At 35.6% G+C, this 25249-nt stretch overlaps 1 protein-coding gene across 1 annotated transcript in view; it reads right to left on the reverse strand.

Moving 5' to 3' along the window:
• The window catches only part of daam1b (dishevelled associated activator of morphogenesis 1b), a 103144-nt gene that overhangs the window by 14823 nt on the left and 63072 nt on the right, over window positions 1–25249 (reverse strand). Inside the window, exons 6-17 of the mRNA XM_056481503.1 lie at window positions 22833–23166; window positions 21706–21816; window positions 21152–21255; window positions 20994–21060; window positions 20238–20355; window positions 14774–14912; window positions 14555–14613; window positions 13530–13717; window positions 12892–13200; window positions 11230–11337; window positions 8585–8614; window positions 7281–7378 (exon numbers count right to left, since the gene is read on the reverse strand). Of these exons, the coding sequence (XP_056337478.1) occupies window positions 7281–7378; window positions 8585–8614; window positions 11230–11337; window positions 12892–13200; window positions 13530–13717; window positions 14555–14613; window positions 14774–14912; window positions 20238–20355; window positions 20994–21060; window positions 21152–21255; window positions 21706–21816; window positions 22833–23166 (1665 nt within the window). The remainder of the gene's footprint in view (window positions 1–7280; window positions 7379–8584; window positions 8615–11229; window positions 11338–12891; window positions 13201–13529; window positions 13718–14554; window positions 14614–14773; window positions 14913–20237; window positions 20356–20993; window positions 21061–21151; window positions 21256–21705; window positions 21817–22832; window positions 23167–25249) is intronic.

A 25249-nucleotide genomic window follows, 5' to 3' on the forward strand; every position in this document is an offset into this window, starting at 1 on the left:
AGTTGTTAGAAACCTTTAGTATCCGTGTGGTCATCAGACTGCTTCTCCACAAACAACGAGAGGGAGAAAAATCACAAATAATTCCAGAAATTTGTGATATTGGCAAAATATCCATGATATTGGCATCAAATTCAAAACATATACGCACTACTCAGGAGATGTGTGGCTTTTGACCTATTACTTTTCTGTATTGCTCCAGGACTAATTTCATTTATTTGTTTATAAAATAATAAAATGCATTTTTTTACATTACTTTAGCATCAATAACTTTTTTTTCATTTTGCGCATTATAAACTCTAGATCAGTGTTTGCCAACCCTGTTCCTGGAGGCACACCAACAGTCCATATTTTGAATGTCTCCCCTATCTGGCCCATTAACTTCAGGTTTTGGAGTCTCTTCTAATCTTCTGATGAGTTGATTCAGGTGTGTTTGATTAGGGAGAGGTCGAAAATGTGTACTGTTGGTGTGCCTTCAGGAACAGGGTTGGGAAACACTGCTCTAGATGATGGATAATAAAGCCCAAGGTGTCTTCTTTCCAAAGATCCATGAACTGTGAATGTAGATCAAATTATTCAGCAACTGTTAATGTTTTAGTTTGGGATGGTCATTTTTGAGAAAATGCCTCTGATGGTGAGGAAAGAAGGACACCGATATAGCCTCGGCAAACTTTTTACAGATATCTAATTTTGCATGCTGTCTTCATCAAATTTGAAATATAAACTCATTAAACATTAGGCTTTCAAGGCATATTTTTTTCATGTACATTACATTAATGTTTTCCTGTGTTTGTATATGGAAACGCAAATATTGAACACATTTTTTTATTCTCATGACTTCATATTGTATAACTTTTTATATTTTTGAGCATATAACTTACCCTTTTAACACAGTAAAGCCCAATGATCTTTCCATTGATACCTAATTTGTATTTGTAGCTTACTGTGGTCAAGATCTGTTACTATTTAAAGTAAGGTAGGTGTAAATTCCCAAAAGTGAGTTGTTCTGAAACGGTTTGCATCTTCAGTAAGTACTTAATTACTTACTTTTTAACATACCGGATACCCCCTCTGACTTGAAATAAACTCGAAAGTTACTCAGTTACCAGAACAGTACACTGACTCATCTGCTGTGAAAAAGAAGACCTGATGATGATGTCTGTTCCCCTGCAGCATGCTCTCTCATTGAGTATGTGATTCAACTTGACTAAGGTAATTATTTTTTCAACAATATATATTTAAAAGCATATTAAGCAAGGTAAAAAGTAACTTGCATTACATTTTTTTAAAAAAGGAACTATATTATAATATTCTTATAATTATACAGTGGATTCGGAAAGTATTCATAGCGCTTCACTTTTTCCACATTTGTTTATGTTGCAGCCTTATTTCAAAATGGATTAAATTAATTTATTTCCTCAAAATTCTACACACAATACTCCTTCTTGACAATGTGAAAAAAGAGTTTTTGAAATTGTTGCAAATTTATAAAAAAAAATAAAAAAATCGAAAAATCACATGTGCATAAGTATTCACAGCCTTTGCTTAATACTTTGTTGATGCACCTTTGGCAGCAATTACAGCCACAAGTCTTTTTGAATTTGATGCCACAAGCTTGGCACAGCTGTCTTTGGAAATTTTTGCCCATTCCTCTTTGCAGTACCTCTGAAGCTCTATCAGGTTGGATGGGAAGCGATGGTGTACAGCCATTTCAGATCTCTCCAGAGATGCTCAATAGGATTTAGGTCTCGGCTCTGGCTGGGCCACTCAAGAACATTCACTGAGTTGTTGTGAAGCCACTCCATTGATATTTTGTCGGTGTGCTTTGGGTCATTGTCTTGCTGGAAGATGAGCCGTCGCCCCAGTCTGAGATCAAGAGCGCTCTGAAGCAGGTTTTTCAGCAGTTCCTGCTGTTGATAAACATCCCCACAGCATGATGCTGCCACCACCATGCTTCACTGTAGGGATGTAATTAGCCTGGTGATGAGCAGTGCCTGGTTTTCTCCAAACGTAACGCCTGTCATTCACTCCAAAGAGTTAAATTTTGTTTCTTATGGTCTGAGAGTCCTTCAGATGCCTTTAGGCAAATTCCAGACAGGAAGTGGCTTCTGTTTGGCCACTCTACCATACAGGCCTGATTGGTGGATTGCTGCACAGATTGTTGTCCCTTCCACAGAAGTTTCTCCTCTATTCACAGAAGAACACTGGAGCTCAGACAGAGTAACCATTGGGTTATTGATCACCTCACTGACTAAGGCCCTTGTCCCCCAATCACTCAGCTTAGATGGCCAGCCAGCTCTAGGAAGAGTCCTAGTGGTTCCAAACATCTTCCACTTACGGGTGATGGAGGCCACTGTGCTCACTGGAACTTTCAGAGCTGCAGACATTTTTCTGTAACCTTCCCCAGCCTTGTGCCTCAAGACAATCCTGTCTCGGAGGTCTACAGACAATTCCCTTGTCTTAATGCTTGCTTTGTGATTTGGCATGCGCTGTCAACCCTGGGACCTTATATAGACAGATGTATGCCTTTTCAAATCATGTCCAATCAACTGAATTTACCACAGGTGAACTCCAATTCAGCTGCTGAAACATCTCAAGAATGTTCCGTGGAAACAGAATGCACCTGAGCTCAATTTAGAGCTTCACAGCAAAGGCTGTGAATACTTATGTACATGTTTTTTTATTTTAATAAATTTGCAACAATTAAAAAAAAATCATATTGCCATTATGGGGTATTGTGTGTAGAATTTTGAACAAATAAATGATTTTAATCAATTTTGGAATAATAAAAAACATTATAAAATGTGGAAAAAGTGAAGCGCTATAAATACTTTCCAAATGCACTGTATATATTAACATGACTTATTTTTAAAAGTAATGCATTACTTTATTCGTTACTTTAGAAAAGTAATATTATTACCTAGTGCCTTACTTATAACGCGTTACCCCAACACTGCATACAAACACTGCTATTATCATGCTTTATTATGTAGTTCTGTGCACCTTCAAAAGTTTAATTCCCTCCTCCGACTGAGAACTGTCAACACTAAGTAGACAAATAGGAACTGAGCTGTAATCCGCATTCACTGAACATATGTTACTGCTCAGTCTCATCTGTCCAGACCACCATCTCTTGCTCTGACGTCCAGCGCCACATTCACCAACCCTAAACCAACACTAATGACTCTACAGGCTTCCACTCCAAAACCCTGTGAATCTCAGCCTGGGTGGTCCGGTCGGTGGCTGTACAATGAATTGAACCCCAATTTGTGCTTGTGGAGACCCTTGAGAGAGGATGAGAATGCAACCAAAGCACAGGCTGAAATCTACAGATGGTGACGAAAGACAGATGTTGGATGTTACAGCATGACACTGCAGGTGAATAGGGTAACTTTAAAACCATAGTTCTCCAGAAGACTGATTACATAAAGATTTTGTTGTGTTACAGATGTTGCACAAGTATATTTGTGGGAATAGCCAACAATACATTGTGCATGTCAAAATGATTGATTTTTCTTTTGAAAATTATTAGCCCCTTTAAGCTATATATTTTTTCAATAGCCTACAGAACAAACCATTGCTATGCAATAACTTGCCTAATTACCATAACCCACCTAGTGTCTTAAAAAAATCTAGTAAAATATTATTTACTGTCATCAAATAAATCAGTTATTAGAAATGAGTTATTAAAACTCTTATGTTTAGAAATGTGTTGGAAAAATCTTCTCTCCGTTAAACCGAAATTGGTGAAAAAAATAAACAGAGGGGCTAATTATACAGGGGGGGCTAATAATTCTGACTTCAACTGTATATCAAAGCCTTAATTTTTGATTAGTAATATGCATAGCTAAGAATCTTTCTCAACTTATTTTTTGAACCCTCAGATTCCAGATTTTCAAGTTGTATCTCCACTAAATATTGTGCTTTCCTAACAATTTTAATAGAAATCTTATTATTGGAAAGTTTATTTATTCCAATTTCATATGATTGAGATCTCAATTTCCAAAAATGTACCTTATGGCTGGTTTCCTGGTCGAGACACACAAATATGCACTGACCAAATGTAAACAATAAATGAAACAAGTTTCAAAAGTGTTGTTTTATTTTCTGACATACTAGACTCGATTGAGGAGTTATGGGAATCTTTTTTTATCACTATAATTTAGAAAATACTGTGAATATTCTGAAAAACAATGTTTTGTAGAAGAATATAATAAGGCAAATCGTGTATGAACATAAAAGTGAATAATCTGTAAAAACCTTTGGAATATAGTTATGATTCAAACAAAAACATGATGTTTGGTCTGTGCAAGTGATAAAAAAATAGAACTTTAAGTAAACAGCCTTTAAAAATATGAGTTTTAATTTCAATCTACAAGCACAAATTGACAAGAGTAACTGTTAAAGATGTATTTTGGAAATTTTCATTACATTAGACTGAAAAAAATGAACAAAACTTTAGAAAAAGACCAACACAAAACAATAGTTGACTGTTTTTGTGTGCAGTGTCTCACCTAAATGTGTTTTAGAAACTATTTATCACAATTGGTCATGCAAATCTTGCAATCCTGGAATGGGCCTGCTTTGTTTCATGTAGTTTGGAGTCTTGCTTTACAAGAACCTTTGGCGTTTGGGTCTCAAGCCAAACCGCAGTAATTCGGTGAGCCGTCATTCATCTGCCAGCATCTGGATTGGCAGCTGCGAGCAACTGTTCCAGTTCACTTTAAAGGATTGGTTTCCTACAGATAGGGCGGTGCTGAAGTGACAAGCAGATATCTTAACCTAAAATAAGAATCGGATCCTCTAATGAAAAAATCCTGCCACTGAGAAAGAGGAACTCAGCAGGAATCCTGGATAATTAAAGCATTAAGCTCTGCATGGAGGATTGTTTTAATTTAGCTCATTCTTGCACTTCAGTCACCACTATAAAACTAAAAACAGTAGAAACTTAAACCCTGAATAATAGTCACCCTCCCAGGAGATTAAGACTAAGACTTTTCTTTTATTGTGTCATATATTTTGCGTAAAGAGGCATGATCACCTATATAATAATATTTGCTGGGGTTTGAGTTGACAAAATATTCTTTAAAGATTAAATTGAGATCATGAAACAGGCTGAATCATATAAATCCGATGCATTTCTGAACTGTAAAAAATGTACAGTAAAATTTACAGTAACTTACTGGCAAAATTGGTTGCTGGTAAGACTGTAAATTTAAAAGTGCACTGTAAACTAATAATTACAATTGCAAAGAAAAAGTACAGCACAGTTGTAATTATTTATTTACAGTGTGGTTGTAAATTTACAGTTGTGGTGGAAAATTCATTTTATTATTACTAAAACTAAAAATTTTTATAAAACTTCTCTTTCCTATAATAAACATAATATATTAAGAAACATTCATTTATTCATTCATTCATTCATTTTCTTTTCGGCTTAGTCCCTTTATTAATCTGGGGTCGCCACAGCGGAATGAACCGCCAACTTATCCAGCATATGTTTTATGCAACGGATGCCCTTCCAGCTGCAACCCATCTCTGGGAAACATCCATATACACTTATTCACACACATACACTATGGACAATTTAGCCTACCCAATTCACCTGTACCGCATGTCTTTGGACTGTGGGGGAAACCGGAGCAACCGGAGAAAACCCACGCGAACGCAGGGAGAACATGCAAACTCCACACAGAAACACCATCTGACCCAGCCGAGGCTCAAACCAGTGACCTTTTTGCTGTGAGACGACAGCACTACCTACTGCACCACTGCGTCGCCACATATTAAAAAACATATGCCTTCCTAAAGATGATACAAAAACAAATACTACTGGAAGGGTCATCTGCATTTAAACATTTGCATTTAATAAATGTAAATCCTGGCTCTAAAGTCTAATGCTCTAAAGAGAACTGGCTGTTAACTGTGACAAAGTTTCAAAAATCTTTTTGACAGTAAACCTTGTAAGGCTTTGTCTCTTGACCAGAAAGAGTCTCTTTATTTGAAATTGCAATGACACAGTCTTTCTGGCAACTAAAATTGCCAGTAAGTTACTGTAAGTTTTACAGTATTTTTTTACAGTATTTTTGTTTTTGAGCACAGTGCACATATTTCAAGAGAAATGCAATTTTTTTAAAGGATGTTTAATGGCCAATTTATTCTAAGAAACATACTTGGAGCGTGGACATTGTAAAGCTTCAGGAGTGACAACTGCATTTACTATGATAATTTGTTGCTGAATGAATACTACTGAAAATAAATGGTGCTCAATAATTTTGTGAAATTAATTCCTTAGATGACTATAAACTTTTATATTTACTTTTACAGTTAAAGGCAAAATAGTAGCCCTACGGTGAAATTGTTATTATTTTATTTTTCTAGTTATTTCTAAGATACTAGTATTCAGCTTAAAGTGCAATTGAAAGGCTTAACTAGGTTTTAAGGTTAACTAGGTCAGTTAGGTTAATTATAGGCATAACTGTGGTTTGTGGTTAAATTCTTAAAACGGCTAATAATATTGACTAAATTATAGATTTTTTTTCTGTTATTTGTTTTATTCCAGCCAAACTAAAACAGATCAAATTTTCTCTAGAAGAAAGATATTCTAAGAATTACTGTTGAAATTTCCTTGTTCCATCACTTAGAAAATATTTGATAAAGAACTCAAATTTTACAGGAGTGCTAATAGTTTTGCCTTCAACTGTCTTTATTGTCAATGTATTAAGCAATTAATTGCATTTATACTTAATAAATGTTACAATTAATAATATATAATGTATACTGATAATATAAATGTATACTAACCCTAGCCCTAATTAACAGTGCATAAAATAGAAGACATTTCCCCTTTTTGGTAGCTGAAAGTATAATCAAATTAGCCTAAATATTTAACAAACCACCAAAAGGGCGGTCATGTGTGAAACATTTTCAAATATGCGCATCTCAAACCACTGCAATCCGTGGAGCTTCTGATTCCTTATGTGTGAGAATGCCTTTCAACCATAATTCAATTTCAACCAAACCGTAAATTAGTGCAGCCCCTGCTGCACTAATTTACATAGAATTCAAGGAACCCTCCTCATATATATGTGAAGAAACTAAGTGGTGGTACTGTATGTCTTTCATTGATAGGAAATGGTATAATAACTAAGGTAGACGATACAGTATTAAACAGGACTGTTGGAGCTACAAGCTTTCACTCCCACAGGACATGCCACACACAAAAACACACACACAGTACATACACACAGGAGAGCTCATAGCGGTGCAGACGCATCACTCACCTTGACAGAAGGATGTTGCAGTTCTGAGCCCGACGGCCATCAATGACTGAAAGCTCTTTGACTTTCTTGGAGCTCAACGCATCATCCTCAGTTTCTTTCTGTGGTCAGAGTTTAAATCAGACACATTTCACTCAAGAGAAAATGTACAATTTACATTTACATCAATGCACCTAAGAACTAAGCAAACCCGTTCCAGAAGCTGTTAAAAAGCTAAAAAGATTTGTGGCAGTATTTGAACTTTGAAAAATAGAGTTAGCAAATAAGCTAGTATTTGCGACAGTGGATTTTCTAATATTGTGTTACCTTTACCTTAAGTGTAATGCTATTTTTTAGTGCTATGCTTGTGTAATGCTTGATTTTTTTTTATCAATTATAAATGAAATCTTTTCATGCAAGCTTTGCATGTTGTGTCTTTATATAAGGGGAACATAATTAGAAGATATTGAATTAAAGTTGGCGGTTCATTCCGCTGTGGCGACCCTGGATTAATAAAGGGACTAAGTCGAAAAGAAAATGAATAAATGAATGAATTAAAGTTTGGCAAAGAACAAGAATTCACTAAATAAGCACTTCCATTTTTGTAGCTTTAACTTGCCAGTGTAATTTGGAACTCTTTTATAATTATGCACATAGTTAATTTACCTAATTTTAAGACAACAGGGTTACTTTTTTCAAGTACTGTAAAGCCATGCTGTCACTTTTAAGACAATGGGTTTACTCATTTTTTTTAAAGCACAGTAACTAATTATATTTGACATTGTACAAATTGCCAAGTTGTAAGTGTTAGAGCATTTTTTTACCCAAAAGTTTGTCAGTCATATTTAGAACAAAAATCCTTTGTTGAAATATTAAAAAATTCTACTTAAGCATCACAATGTAGCCCTATAATAATAATAATTAATTGTCATTTTAAATCTTTATATCCTTCAAACCAAAGTTTTAACCAAAGATGTTTTTAATAATTAAAAAAATTATTAATTAACTAATTATTTTATATTTTTTAACATTTCAAGATTACAAGATGCACACGTATATGCTTACGTGTCTGTTTGAAAATGCTAATTGTAAAGCAGCATGCAGACACGATTAATCAACACTTGTTAAATATTATCCTAATATTATCAAATGTTTATTTGTTGCAGCCCTACAATATCAGTAAAACCATATCATACTGATTTGAAACAACAGAAAAACAATTTCCACATTTATATGCAGTCTGGAAATCAAATAAATGAGACATAGAAAGAATGAGGGGGTAGAGATGATGCAAACGCTATACAGTACATCTGTTCAAACACACTTACCTGCTTGTTGTTATTGACCATAAAGAAGTCCTAAAATGCAGGCAAGAAGCAAGGAAGATGCAGCACATGTTAGAGAGACAGTAGTTTGGTGAATTCAGCCAAAAACAAACTCAAACAGGCACATGATGATATTATTGGGATGGTGAATGGCGAGCGTGTGGGTGAGGATGCATGAAAGCAGAGACTTATGGGTAGTCTGTAAATGTGTGTTTGTTTGCGGATTGAAATATGCATGCTGGTTGTTTATGAATGACTGGTTAATGGCTTAACAATGGCTAAATGCAACAAGCTACCTCTCCAATTCCACCTACAATGGTATATTTAAGTTAGATGCTTTGCAAAGGCAATTTAATAAGTTTATGCACTGTGATATATGTGATTTGTCTTTTTTATTTAGCAAATTAATTTTTGGATACTTAAAATGCAGAAACGTTTGGGTAATCAAGTTGCAATTGCAAGAAATAATCACAATGACAAAAAATAAAGTTAATTATTAATTATTGTTGACAAATTAGAAGAATTTTAAAGAGTAGCAATTACAAGAAAAACATGGAGTTCATTCACAGTTACAAGCAATAAAATATGAAAAATATGTTGAACTAGAAATTAAAGTTACAATTAATTTCACAACTGTAACAAAATTTTTGCAATCATGAAAAGACCCCCAAAGATTCACAATTGTGGCACTCACAACTCACAAATTTGTCTTTTATCCAACCCAGGTGCATTATGAACACGTACCTCTGTATAAATTTCAGGAGAGAGTGAAATACATTCCAGGAGCTACATTTTTTAAACAGTTTTTGCGAATCCACCTGAGGTCGCTGTGTACACTTTTTGAGATCTCAAATATCACTTGCAAGTGCCATTCGTGCCTGCTCTTCTCAGCTAAATCCACCAGAGGCCGCTGTTAACTGACTGACTGACTGACCGCCTGATCCCCCCCTCCCACTGCTTTCCCTAAACTCAACCGACAGTGTTTTCAAAAGCAATCCAGTAAAAGAAAAGCCCTAGTAGCCACCTAATTTTTACTACATTTTTAGATTTTGCCACATTCTCACCCTGCTATTTACTTGTTTGTTTTTAAAAAAATCACCTTTTGTTTGACCTGCTTTTTGGAACCATTCTTCGCCAGAATCGAACCCTGTCATCACAGTTAACTCCTCTTTGTGTCTCAAGTCTGCCAACATACGAGGTGAGCCACTGGACAGCTGAAAAGCTGTCCCAACAGAGGGAAGAGGTCCGGTAGCTCGAAAAGTACATCGGCAGACTTGAGATGCAGAGCGAAGTTGACTACAATGAAGGGGTTTGAGTCCGGAGAAGAACGGTTCCAGAAAGCAGGTAAGACAAAAACAGAAGCCAAAAAATAAAATAAACAAGTAAATAACAGGGTGGAAATGTGGTAAAATCTGAAAACGTGGTAAAAATCGGGCGAGGGTTTTTCTTTTTCTGGACTGCTTTTCAAAACACTGCAGTTGGGTCGAGGGAAGGGAGTGGGTGGGTCAATAGGTGATTTTCACAATACTATTGGTTGGGTTTAGGGAAGGGGGAAGGTGGGGGGATCAGCCGGTTGGTCAGTCCATCAGTGAGTTAGTCAACAGCGGCCTCTGGTGGATTTACAGGAGAAGAGCAGGCGCGAATGGCATTTGCGAGAGATATTTGAGAAGCGTACACAGCGGCCTCTGGCAGATTCGTGAAAACAAAAACTGCAAAAAATAAATAAATAAATAAATAAAATAGCTCCTGGGACATATTTTAACATAAAAAAAATCATAAATACTGAGAAATAAATTAACAACTGTTACAATACAATTATTTGGGATAAATAATTCTTAATTGTGCAAAATAGTCAGTACAAAAATAAATATGCAACTACAATTATTAATCACAATTACAAAAAATTACATTCATAGCTGTGAAAAACTTAATTCTCAGTTAGGTTTAAAAATAAAGTATTAATAATGCAAAATAAGCACAACCACAATCAAGCTGCAGTTGTGAAATATATAATCACAAGTATAAAAAAAAGAAGAAATTGCCAGAAGTTGTGAGAAATACAGCCTTAGTTGTAATATATTAAAATCATAATTGCAAATAAATCTAATTTACCTGTTGCAAAAATTAGACTTAAATATGTTAATATATGTAATTAGATACGTACAATGCAAAGACAGTACTTGATGAAATTAGAGAGGTTCAATTAATATCTATTTTAAGGTATTAAGCATGCTTTCAAAACCTTATTTCATAACCAGCTTCCAGAATTTAAACATTGTTTTAAATTAAGATTATACAAGGGCAAATAAGCCTCAAGCTGTATCTAAACTAGTTTTTTTTCTTCTTCTTCTTCTCTAATTTGACTGTAAAGGCATAAGAAATTTATGTAATGGCTTTATAACGAGAATAAGTGTGTGGTTTACCAGGCGTAATGAGGACGGTTTGCCAATGTCTGTTTTTGATAGAAAACTGCTGGTGATATCAATGCATTTTACAGTCTGCTAATTCAAACCCCATGCTCTGTGATGCAGGATTATCATGGGCAAACGTATGAATAACATGCATGAGAAACAGTAAATGCTTGGTGAAATCATGGTGGATGGGGGGGAATAAAGTCAAAACCAGAGAAAGAAGCATTGTGTAGTGACCTGTTGCCTCTGATAGGCAGAGAAGGTCTTCTCAATGTCCCCTAAATCCAGGATTTTGAAAACTCTGCCATCATCAACATCTGCCCAGACTGTCCCTTCAAGTTTGTTCTGCGGGGGAGAGAGAGAGAGAGAGAGAGAGAGAGAGAGAGAGAGAGAGAGAGAGAGAGAGAGAGAGAGAGAGATATTGTTGTTTTCACTATTAGCACTAGATTGCTATCCAATCTGAAGTCAGATAGCGGTGTAGAGTTTTGTTCATTATAAACTCTGCATATAATACTGAAAATATATACAGTTAAAGTCTAAATTCTTAGCCCCCCTGAATATCTTTTCCCAATTTCTGTTCAAAAGAAAATTGTTTCAACACATTTCCAAACATAATAGTTTTAATAACTCGTTTCTAATAACTCATTTCATTATTCTTTGCCATGATGACAGTAAATAATATTTTACTAGATATTTTTCAAGATCTTAGTATTCAGCTTAAAGTGCAATTAAGGGCTTAATTGGGTTAATTAGGGTAATTAGGCTAGTTAGGGTAATTAGGTAAGTCACTGTATAACAGTGGTTTGTTCTGCAGAAGAGGGCTAATAATATTGGCCTTAAAATGTTTGTTAAAAATGAAAAACTGCTTTTATTGTAGTCAAAATAAGACAAATAAAACTTTCACCAGAAGAAAAAAATATTATCAGACATACTGTGAAAAATCCCCTGCTCTGTTAAACATCCTTTGGGTAATATTTGAAAAAGAAAACAAAATTCACAGGAGGGATAATAATTTTGACTTCAACTGTACAGAAAATAAATATATACATATAATAATTATATGTTTTAGTATTCTTTATTATTTAATTCAATAGAAATAATATATGTGTGTGTCTGTGTGTATGTGTTTTTGTGACATACCAAGAACCAAATCTGTCCAACTACAAGGGCATGACACAGGTATTACAAGAAGGTGGTGAATTATGAGGACATTGCTAATTTCTTAAAAAGCGCATAAATCACACCAAATTAGTTGTTTTAAGAAAGTTATGTTCCCACAATTCACAAAAACAAAACAGTGTGTGTGTGTGTGTGTGTGTGTGTGTGTGTGTGTGTTTGTGATTTTATTGATTTTTTTTGTTACATTCAAAACGTAATGAAATTTCATGGAATTAAACATTTAAATGATTTAAATGTATACATTGAATTAAATGCAATGCGAAACTTATAGATACTTGTTTAAAAAAATAAAGACTTTTTATAAATACCTTCTGTCTGTCTGTCTGTCTGTCTGTCTGTCTGTCTGTCTGTCTGTCTGTCTGTCTGTCTGTCTGTCTATCTGTCTGTCTATCTGTCTGTCTGTCTATCTGTCTGTCTGTCTGTCTATCTGTCTGTCTGTCTAATTTTTATCACTACAAAGTAGATTAAATCCTTTCATAGAACTAAATGTTAATAATTTATGAATTAATGAAATAAACAAACACACAAACAAACTAATAAAAAGAAAAACTATTTAATACTAAATTGAAATGTAAGATCTAGGAAGTCCTCAACTCATCTGCCTAATCTACGACAGCTTTAAAACCAATTTCCAGAAGTGACTTCCAAAAGTGTTTTTCGTTATTAAATGCAGAAGCTATTATTTCCAGTGAGTGTCAGGATCAGCAAGATAAGCCTCACCTCGGACAGTTTGGCCCAGTTAAAGGACTTGAGAGGGTTTGAAGGTTGAGGAATGTTCTTCTTCTTTAGGGATGGGCCTATTGGAGCTCCTGGAGGAGGAGGTGCACCGCCGAACGGAGGGCGTCCAGGAGGAGGCGGAGGGCCACCGGGGGGTGGTGGAGGTGGTGGAGGCATCATAGCACCACATGGTGGAGGAGGCGGTGGAGGAGGCATCATGCCGCCCGGTGGAGGTGGAGGAGGTGGAGGAAGAAGAGGTCCACCTGGAGGACCAGAGACAGGAGGTCCTCCAGGAACACTCGCTATCTGTCTCTGTAAATACAAATAAAAACTGATAAACAGATGTGGGTCTGCGCTGAAAAAAGAACACTGAGGTTTTTTATTTACTTAAAAATTTTTAAGTGTGCCTATTATTTTGGCCATTGTTTATTGGTGAAAAAAACATTTATTTCATAGTGAGATTTTGTGTCAAATTATTCTATCGTTTTATTTTTAAGAAAACTTTCGATGAAATTGTTTTTTGAGCTAAATCTAAAAAAGACAAACTTACACAAATTTATATCCCCAGAATTTTTTGCTCATATTTACCAAAGCTGACAATAATTCTGACCATGTCTGTACAAGTGACATCATCAGCGTACCGTGCTGAGCTCATGTAGTCTGGTGGTCATTTCTGCCACTTGCTGCTTGACGAGTTTATGTTCCCCCATTTCCCTTTCTAACTTCTCCTTCATCTTGTTGAGGGTCTGCATCATCTCCTCCTTCTCCTGTGTTTTGGCGTCACACTCGCGCTCCTTCTTCTCCATCTTCTGTTGAAGCTCATGGTGGTCTGCAGGACAAACAGCTCACAGGTCAAATTTTATACACAATGTCTTCATTGCAGCGATTTCTTTGAGTCTGCATTACACAATGAATCCATAAACAGGCTGCTATCAGGTAATGTCAGAAGAGAAGTTTTTTATTTACATTCATTCATTCATTTTCTTGTCGGCTTAGTCCCTTTATTAATCTGGGGTCGCCAAAGCGGAATGAACCGCCAACTTATCCAGCATTTGTTTTACGCAGCGGATGCCCTTCCAGCCACAACCCAACTCTGGGAAACATCCACACACACTCATTTATACTACACTACAGTCTACAATTTACAGACAATTTAGCATACCCAATTCACCTGTACCACATGTCTTTGGACTGTGGGGGAAACCGGAGCACCCGGAGGAAACCCAGGCAAACTCAGGGAGAACATGCAAACTCCACACAGAAACGCCAACTGGCCCAGCCGAGGCTTGAACCAGCGGCCTTCTTGCTGTGAGGCGACAGCACTGTTTTTTAATTACATTTTATATTTATTTACAATCATAAGACATCAGATAAAAAGTATAGATGAAAATAATAATGTTCATAATTATGTAAATAAAGAAACAAAGAATTAAAAAGTATGCTTGATGTACATTGATGTAATGAAAGTCAAGTAAATATTATTCTGATTCTTATTATTAGTTTTAGGCTATGATTTAATATAAATAAGTCTGACAAAGACATTTTCCACAGACATAATTCCTACATGATGTGAATGCACCAAAAGCACAATTAAATCTAAATGAAAAAAACAAAAAAACAAATGTGTGTTGTAAATGAAACATCAATGTGCAGAACACATGCTGACCTTTTCGCATTTTCTCCGCCTGCTCCTTCCACTGTTTCACCTCATTTTCATTGACAAGCCTGAAGGAGGGCGAGAGAAGTGGTTAAAGCAAACCTCATTAATCCAACCCCAGCTAATCCTGCTTTATTGAGCAAAGATCTAAATGAGTGTATTAAAACACAGACTTTAAAAAGATTTTTAAATTATGAGCGAGATGTCTAAAAGAAGCAGTGAGCTCACATTCGAACCACATTCTTGACGTTGAAGTTTTCTAACGGCGTGGCGTCGGGATCGTGACCTTTGTCGTTCTGCAGGACCATCTGTTGAACGATACGGTCCAGAAGCAGCCAGTACTGCACTGTGTTCCCGCTCCTCTTATCTAAAACACACAGCACATTATAACACTACTGCATGAAGGACACTAAAAAATCCCCACAACAATGCCTTCAGAATAAAATATATTTAATATACACCTGACTCCTGATCAAATAAAACCTTAATCTTAAAAATAAAATTAAGGTCCAGGTGTTTTATAAAAAGTAGCAAAATCAATAATATGTGATTTGTCGATTGTCTTTAATGATTTTTTTTTATACTGGAAAAAAGTACAAAGAAATGGCTTTCAATGTTTTTACTGAGCTAACAATCAGTGTTATGTAAATATAAACACATTTTGATTTTGAAGAATGGGACACACTCCAAAAACAAAAAAATATATAAAAATGGGAGAGTGACATGTTTTTTTTTTTAAATACACTGTAAAATCCAAAAAGTTGAGGTAACTCAAACCGTTTGAGGAAACCGATTGCACCAAACCATTTAAATTCAAAGAACTAATCCTAATGAGTACTGTGAACTTAATCCATTTGAGTAAACGAAGCAATTTAAGCATCAGTAAAACCCAATAAATCAAGAGACCTCAAACCAACTGAGTACTGCAAAACCCAATAAGTTAAGGCAACTCAAACCGTTTGAAAAAACTGATCGCAACAAATCATTTGCGTTAACAAACTAATCTATACGAGTACTGTGAACTTAATCCATTTAAGCTGAAGTAATAAGGTATTTAATTAACTGATTACCTTCAACGCTGAGTTCAAAACTCTTTTCAAATGAGTAGAATTAACTTTCAGTACATTTTGAGTTAACTACACTCATTTCATTTGATAAAGCTGACTTTGGGGTTTTACAGTGTAAGTTTAATTGTATGAATATTGTGGAAACAGATTGTTATAGTATTATTGGCACGATATAAGAAATCATCTGCTTAACAGTTTGTGGTGGTCTGATTCTCCTTTTCATGACGAGACCGCACATTTTTAACAGGACACACACATCTGATGTCACACACATCTGGGTGGTCAAACACATTCACTCTGCACTGCATTCACGAAAATGCTGGGTTCCACACAATCCATTTGTGTTGGGACAACATGAAGGAATTAAGTTAACGTGTTATGGTATCACTTTAGAATAATGGTCCATTAGTTAACGCTTGTTAATGTATTTACTAACATGAACAAACTATTAGTAATACCTTTATAATGGTATTTATTCAACTTTGTTAGTGGCATTTAAGTTAAATAATGTTAGTTCATGTTGACTTATGATGCATTAACTAATCTTTGGATTTGAATATTGCATTTGCTAATGTTGAACGATGATTAATAAATGATTTACAAGATTATTCATACTTAGTTAACATTAGTAAATACATTAAGAATGGACTATTATTAAGTGTTACCCATTTTATTTTTATTTTTACTAATTTAAGTGGATTGAACAAAAACAATTAGGTTGTTCACCAAAAAATGAAGAATTGTGTTGTTTCAGCTCATTTTAAATAAGTTGGTTGAACAAACAGCAAATGACATTTTTTAAGTGTGTGTCTGCAAAACAAGCTGTTGGAAGCATGCACACTGTAAAAAGTGATTAGCTGTCTTTACTTATAAAAAGAGAGTAAACGTTCCTTATAATTATTAAGTGAACAATATGTGCATAACTATAAAAGTTAAGTCAATGGGTTTGCTGATTTTTTTTAAAGAAATATTAACTTGTTTCTTTTGAGGCACTGAGTTTACTCACTTTTTTTTTAAAGTAAAGTAACTAATGGATTTTTACAGTGCAGAATGAGACTCTATTTAATAACCGCAGACTTTCCATTAAAGACATCGTGTTGAAGGCACTATATGGCTACGTTCACACTGCAGGCAAATGTAGCCTGAATCAGATTTTTCCCCCTCATGTGACTCAGGTGTTGATAGTGTGAAGAGCCCAAACCGCATGGAATCTGATCTTTTCAGGTCAGATTTGTGCCACTTCAGACACAGATCTGATGTTTCGCAATGCGACCTCAGTGTGAACGGTTAGGTCGGATTTCATGCGACTTTTACATAATCATTTTGTGCTGCAAACATCCTCTACTCCTCAGCAGCGTAGTAGAATTGCACACAGGGTGATTACTGTACCACAGAAAGTTGGTTGTTCATGTTGAAAAAGATTTTGAAGGCAAAACTGGTGCTTGTTAACTAATCTGGTTAACGATTGAAGCACGGGTTGATCGCAAAGCTAAAGAGAGTCGTGGATGTTGCGGATAAGGGATTCGTGTGCAAAGGAGGGGGAACTTTCTCTCCGAGAGAAAAAAAGGCAGGTGCTCGAGCACCCAAACCCCGCTTCTGCACGTGCCTGCTGTTTATAACGAAGTCAAATTGAAAATAACTTTGCAAACGGAGATAAACCAACTCCGCCTTCACAGTTCAGCCTGCGGCTGTTCATTAACCCTTGATGAGTTCACTACACCGGTGGTCAGAGCGCAATGCGCCGCGGTTGTCATAAATCACAAATAATCTGTGTTTTCAATCACAAGAGACTTATTTTAGGTCTCAAATGTCGAAATACACATAAGTAGTAGCAAAGCAACCCTTTACAGTTCATGAAATACACCACGGTTATCTGTGAAAAGAGTAATAATCATAAGCATGATCTGATAACGTGCTTACTTTAAACAGCAGCCATGCAAAAAAAATCAGATCTGAGAAAAAAATCAGATTTGAGCACTAAGCCTAGCAGTGTGAACGTAGCCTATGTCTGTTCATATCTCAATATACACCTCCATGTCAGCGATAACTTTTATTTTGCAGTTTTATTTGCTGCATCCTGAAACCATGACATTTTCAGGACATTTGCTTTTGCATCTGTTTGAATGCTCCCTTTGGACTTTAATGGCTCATTTTCACTGAACTTACAGTTCGGTACTGCATGGATTTACTTTTTCCACTGTCAAAAGTACCAAAATAGCAAACTGTACATTACTGTACCACTTTTGTGGCCCTTCATAAATATACCTAGCACAACAGCACAGTACAGTACAGTTTCCGGCAGCTAGCTCTCTGCAACCCTCACATGGTCACCCGCTGAAGCTAAGCAGGGCTGCGCCCGGTCAGTATCTGGATGGGAGACCACATAGGAAAGCTAGATTGCTGCTGGAAGTGGTGTTAGTGAGGCCAGCAGGGAGTACTCAACCTGTGGTCTGTGTGGGTGAAGGTGACTCTATACTACTCAGTGAGCACCGTCTTTTGGATGAGACGTTAAACCAACGTCCTGACTCTCTGTGGCCGATAAAAATCCTAGGTTGTCCTTCAAAAAAAGAGTAGGGGTTTAACCCCGGCATCCTGGCCTCTGTCCATCATGACTCTCTAATCATCCCCATATCATAATTGGCTTTATCCCTCTGTCTCCTCGCAGCTGGTGTGCGGTCTGGCACAATATGGCTGCCGTCACATCATCCAGGTGGATGCTGCACACTAGTGGTGGATGAGGACATTTCCCCCAATGTGTAAAGCGCTTTAAGCGTATAGAAAAGCGCTATATAAATATAAGAAATTATTATAATTAGTAGCAGTAGTAATACTAAAGGGTGGAGCACTGCAGAATTTTTATTGGTTTACAGAGAATTGTCAATTGAGAGCGCAATAAGTCAGGGGAACAACAACACAGGAAGTACCAATTTTAAAATACACAACTGAAACACACCTTAACAACTCAATAATGGAGTGCAGAAATGAGCCACAATCAGACAAGATTGTCTTCTAGCAACAAACAGCTACATGTTAAGAAGCAAGAGCAGGATCTGCTGTATGTCATCTTTTACAGGGTTGTTCAAAACGGTGTTGAATAGCTTGGCCACTTCCTCTCTCTATTAAAGAGCACTTTTCAATCGTCTGCATTTGAATGAACGAACTTAAGTGCACATAAGACAGTGAAGGGCCTGAACGGCTTTCTTCTTTGATCTGAGTAACATCGATTGCAACGTTTTGGAGTGCACCACACATACCAAGTTAGGAATGCATAAATGTGACCCTTGCCAAATCGTACTGTACTATACTATATTTTACCGCTCAGTAATAAATAAGAAGAAGAAATAAGCACCTGTCTAAAACCTCAAGCTACCTTTTTTCCAGAGTTAAAGTGATAGTTCTCTCTAAAATGAAAATTTGCTCACTATTTACACCCCCCCCCCCGAAGTGTTCTTCCCAAAGAAACCTGTATGGGTTTCTGTACCAGTACCTGTACCCACTGACTTCCTTAAAAAACAAATACTCTAGAAGTCAATGGCTACAGGTTTCTAACATTTTTTCAAGATATCCTTATTAGTATTCAACAGAAAAAAGAAACTCATAAAGTGAGTAAATGATGACAGAATGTTTATTTCTGTGTAAACGATCCCTATAAGTTGAAGTTCATTTGAGCCAGCACACATTACCACTCTCTTCCTCATTTTCTGTGATAAGCTTCAGCCTGGAGAACCAGAGGCATCACTAGAACTGATGCATTGCTTTTTCCTTAAGGAACTCAAGTGTCATTTCTTGATGCAGTGGCAGGCTGTGTGAAGTGACTGTGGTTTTCTGAAGTTCTCCTGAACTCATGTGACTGTATTTAACTCAACAGCATGACATTTTTATGTGGTTTCCTGCCTTGCCCTACACAGACTGAGCTTTCTCTAGATTCCCTCAGTCGTTTCACAATATGACAGATGGTAGTTGGTGAAAGACTCTTGCATTGAGAAATGTGTTGATTTGTTTGACACTTCTCTCTTGACTTTTGGCACAAAAAATGATAAGCCCTTATACAGTTGGCAAATACTGAGATGATTCTCAGTACCCAAACATAAAACCATCACTGAAATGTAGGGAAAAAAAGATATTTTATAATTCTAGGGAAAGATAAATCCCACGTTATATTAGGTGGCACTTACACAAATTTATACAATGTACTTATTATGTTCATAGTGTATTGCAGAACACTTTGGTGCTATTTAGGTGGGATATCGATAAGGTTATGGACAGGTTTGGTGGTATGGGTAGGTTTAGGGTGAGTTTAGGTGTGGAATGGGTCAACATGCAGATAATGTTAAAAATATACATATAATAAAAACCTGTATGTAATTTATTTAACATAATAAGTGCATTGTATCAAATGATTAGGTTAAATGTAAATGCATAGTAATTAAGGTCACTTAATATAAAATGGAACTGAATTTACACATTTTTTAATTAAAAAGTCAGCAACGCTTTTGGTTTCAGGTCTAAACTATGAAAGTGTAAGCAATAATTTCCCATCAAAGGGTAGTGAGGGAGTTATAGGACCTATTTGAGAGCTACAGATGAGGACAGATGTGCTGTGAGAAGGACAGGTGGTCACTCACGAGGCATGAGCAGGCAGTGATGAAGGACAGACATGAAGTGTGGATATGCGTCTGTGTGCGCCAGTTTCTTCCTCACAAGCTCAAACACCTGTGTCGCACTCTTCGTGTCTATGTGAATCTGAAAAAACACAGAAAAACACACAATTAAATACATTTCAGAAAATACAATTATATTTATAATTAAGTATTTATAATTTAAAATAAAGTTATTGTATCCAAATTGTGTCAATTATTCAATTAAATCAATAATAATAATAATAATAATAATAATAATAATAATAATAATAATAATAATAATAATAATAATAATAATAATAATAATAATAATATATCATTCATTCATTCATTTTCTTCTGGGCTTAGTCCCTTTATTAATTTGGGGACGCCAGATCGGAATGAACTGCCAACTTATCCAGCATATGTTTAACAGAGCGGATCCCTTCCAGCTGCAACCCATCACTGGGAAACAATAATATATTAATTTAATGTAATAATTATAAAAAAACGATAATAATAAAAGGAATTACTAATAACAATAATAACATTAATAGAAATACCATATCAATTATTTATATGAATAATATATAACATAATTGGTTGATTATAAATAATGTAACAATTTTTATTATATAATCAGATAAATCCAAACTATTATAATAATAATATACATAACAGTAATTATTTGATTAAATGCTGTAATATAATAACAATAATTAACAATTATGTAAAAAATAAATAGATTTTTAATCTACTTACAGCCTCAAAGCGTCTGGATAATGTGAGCTCATCATCATTTCTCAGCATTTCAAAGTAATCCAAATGCCTGAGGACACACACACACGCACACACAAAAGACAGCTTCAGTTAGCTGATTAAACATTGCAGCAAAACTTAATTACCAATGTGGGGCTTACCTGTCTAAAGTGGAGTTTTCATGTGACCTGAGTTTGTCGATGATGGGCTGAATCCCCAACATGAGGAACTCATATCGCAAATGAACCCGGAACTCAAGACTGGACTAAAACAAGGAAACAAAAAACTTGGTCAAACCCAACAGAACTGTGGGTTTTTATACACAACACCTGCTTATAGGAAAAGTTGAGCTAAAAATGACTATGTCCTCACGATTTACTCAACCTCAAGTCACTTGAGGTTTCATTTTTCAGTTGAACATGAACAAAATAAAATACTTAGAAAAATGTTGGAGACCAGGAGCTTTTGACACCTATAGTCAGATAAACTAATACTATGGATGTAAATAGATAACAGTTTTCAACATTCTTCAAAACATCTAATTTTTGTTCTACTGAAGAAAAAAACTAAAATGGGTTTGGATCGAGTGGAGATGACAGAATGTTCATATTTTGAGTGAACTATGCTTTTATTTGTGAATTATCAGACAAATCATTTCTTCAAAACCAAACAGAATTGTTTGTATGAATGTGAAGAAATAGTGTAAATGTCTTACTTCACCAGCTCCTTGGCTTAACACAGCATTAATGAAGGACATGATGGCTGTTTTCAGGCTGACCTCGTCCCTGTACCGCCCTGTACTCTTGTCCAGATCATTCAGCAACGTCTGTCACACAAATAGACAACACACAAATGGGATTAGCTTGATTGCTTTAGGTAACTGACTTAGTCCTTCCCAAATAAATTAAAAGGTAAACATTTTGAACCTAAAACATTTTAAACAAAGGAACTACTACAAGTGACTGTTTTTGTATCTTCTGAGTGTGTAGATAACAGTTTTAAACGAATTTTTTATGTCAGTTACAGGCTTGGAGGAGGAGGAAGGCAGGCCGTAAATGGCCTGCGAGGCAGCAGTTTGAGACCCCTGCTGTACAAAAATATGGCATGCAAAAATTTGGCACTAAAGAGTGGATCTATGCTCACTGAAGAATGCTGATTGTTTACAAAGAAAAACAAAAATTATTTTGCACTTTCTATATTTGTGCACTCATCAATCGTTTACATCTGAAATAATAAACTTGAGTGCACAAAAGTCACAATATGGGAATGACCCGTACAGCTTTCTTCTTCTTCACCTTGCATGGCCAGCAAAATCTGTGAACTTTTTTTGCTTAAACTTAAAACATGAAAAAAAAAAAAAACTTTTATTTAAGGTCCAAATCCAGTTAGATCCACTTGTTTGGTGTTGCATACTATTCAATAATATTACAGAAAACTAATATAAAAATTGAACAAATATACATTTATACACATTTACATAAGTAAATAAATAGATTCGATGTTGGGCTAAAAATCTGCAGACTTCTGCACGCACAGATTCCATATGGTCCTCCCTGATTACTGAGTAAAATGTTATTATTAGCAGAGGAAACGCAAGGCTCAAGGTGACCAGCACCGAATCATACTGTTCAGTACTAAACTGTACCATACTGTTCAGTGGGAAAGAAACATTGAGACCTGTTACTATGACAACAATTATAGGATGAGCTTCAAAAAACCAAACAATCTCGAATCATGTCAAACTGCAAAAACAACAATAAAAATCTAGCTAACTGAGGGATTCATGAAAAAAATCAGCCCCCAGAATCAGATTCTCTTAATGTTTTTATTGAAAACACACACCTGAAATCGTGTGCGCTCGCAGGCGAACTTCTGGTAGTGCAGCATGGCCTCGAGAATCTTCTTGTGTCCGCCGGGCACCAGACACACAGCGCCCATGATCTCCAGCACAGCCACTTTGGTTTTGATGTTGTCAGTGGCGAGGCTCTGGGCGATGATGTTGATGCTCTCTGTGTGGGACAGAACGTGAGCGCGGCCCTGAGAGTTGTTCATCAGTGCTTTGATGCAGCCTATGAGCGACGTGTGAATCTGAGACTCGGTGGTCTCATATTCCATGCTCTTCAGGAAGTTTAGGATGCATGTCAGGCCATCCAGATCGATAAACCGTGTCACAAACCTGAGAAAAATCAATCAATTCAATAGCTGAAGACCATTTGCACTTATATTACCTGCTGTAAGGCACAATAGAAGAAAAAATTTGTTGTTTAATGGAGTAATTTCATGCAATAAATATTTTTTTATATTTTAGCTATTATGTAATGTATTGTGAATTTATATACTCTCCCAGACATCTTCCGTGTTTTCAGTTTAATGATTTCAAAAGTTTGTTTTTAAGTTTAGAATGTTTTTAATTCATGTTTTATACTCAACAATTACCATATTTTCTAGTATATGCCTGTATTTCATATTGTGAAATAGAGCTATTTGGACAACTTATGAGTGTAACAGATGGAGTTAGTGTACAACGGAGTTGAGGATCCACATGTAGTTTATTAAACAGAGAATGGTCAGGCAAGCAATGGTAGGTATATTTATGTTGATATATTTAACTGATGTGAAATTGATGTTTCGACATAGTGTCGAGATTCCGAAGGGCAAGTGTTTCGAAACACTGCATCGCAGCGTGATCCAAAACACCCAGGTCACGTGAATAAAATGTTTCGAAACACCTGGTCAGGTGACTACAGCGATTCGAAGCATTGATCATTTCAGAAGTGTTTTGAGACCTGGCGAATCTGCATTTGACTGACAAGGTCAGAATAAACTCATACAGCCTAGTGAACCGTGCGTGTGCACATAGTTACTGTGGTGCAAATGGCTTTTGAGTTCGAATCCCAACGGATACAAAATCTAAATTTTAATATAAATATTTCAATATCTGAAATTATTATTTAATGTTATTATAGATGTGTATTTTAATAATGTTACTGTTTTATGGTGTAGTCTAGATAGGATACAGCTGCGGTTACGCCATCAATATAGCATCTTTTTTGTAATACTGTATAACAATAATTAATATTTTTAGAGTACTGTGATGGTTGGGCTTAGTGTTGAAATTAAAATACAATAAATGGGAAATTTAATGAATAAAATAAATAATTCTTGTTAACTTCCGGCCGCAACTATATCTGATCTAGCAACAGCTGTTTTATGACAAAAACAAGACATATTTATTCACAAAGTGTTCGTTCGGAAGTCAGACTGATGTTAAAACAAAACACATTACAAGAACAGAGCATTTCAAACCTAACATCTATAGCTGCATCACCCTGGGTTCAAACCCATTATTGCTGCATGCTAGTCAGGAACTCTGGCCCCTCCACTAAAACATTTGAAGCTTCAACTCTACAACATGGGGTTTAGTACCTCAATTTGCTGAACTGTTTCTTTGCTGAAGCTGTTCCAGTGCAATACATAAAAAGAGAGTTGTAGAGACAGGTTTCAAAACGTTTTGAAGCTTCGACACATTTGCTTCGATTGTTTCAGTGTTTCATGAAGCCTCACTTCGCCCACCACTAGGCAATGGTCATACAGGTACAAATAGTATGATAGGGGTAATCCAGAAGCATAGTCAAAGTCACAGGCGAAGTCTGCTGTGTTTGTAGTCCATCTGATTAGTCCTGAACAGCTTCAGCTGTGTGTGTTTGCAATCAAGGGGCATCTGGGCCAGGTGTGTGAGTGATGTGCATGATGGGATTTGTAGTGCTGATGAATGTGCAACTTTTTTCAAAAGTTAGCATTTTTTCCTAGAAGGTAATTTTTTTAACTCTTATAAAGCAAACTAATATTTTTTAAAAGTAAATTAAAAAGGGTTTATAAAATATTTAAAAGACAGAAAATAGAAAATAGCAAATATGATTGCTAAACATACAGCTAAAGGCACACATAAAATAAAATTAAATTAAAAATAATAAATAAATAAATAAATAAATAAATAAATAAATAAATAAATAAATAAATAAATAAATTTTATTTTATTTTAAAGAATTCATTTAGGAATTTAATTTACATTTCAATTAAATTGCAACTATTCATTTACAACTAAAATATGCAACCTTAAAGTAGTATATTTGAATATATTAAAATGCTGATATGCAATAATAATTAGAACTCTTTCATAATTTTTAAATATAAATATATTTTAAATGTTGAGTCTACTTTGCTTTCCACTATAATTAATATCAAAAGTGAACAGGCAG

This window comes from Danio aesculapii, chromosome 20 (genome assembly GCF_903798145.1).
Source record: "Danio aesculapii chromosome 20, fDanAes4.1, whole genome shotgun sequence".
Taxonomy (NCBI): Eukaryota; Metazoa; Chordata; class Actinopteri; order Cypriniformes; family Danionidae; genus Danio; species Danio aesculapii.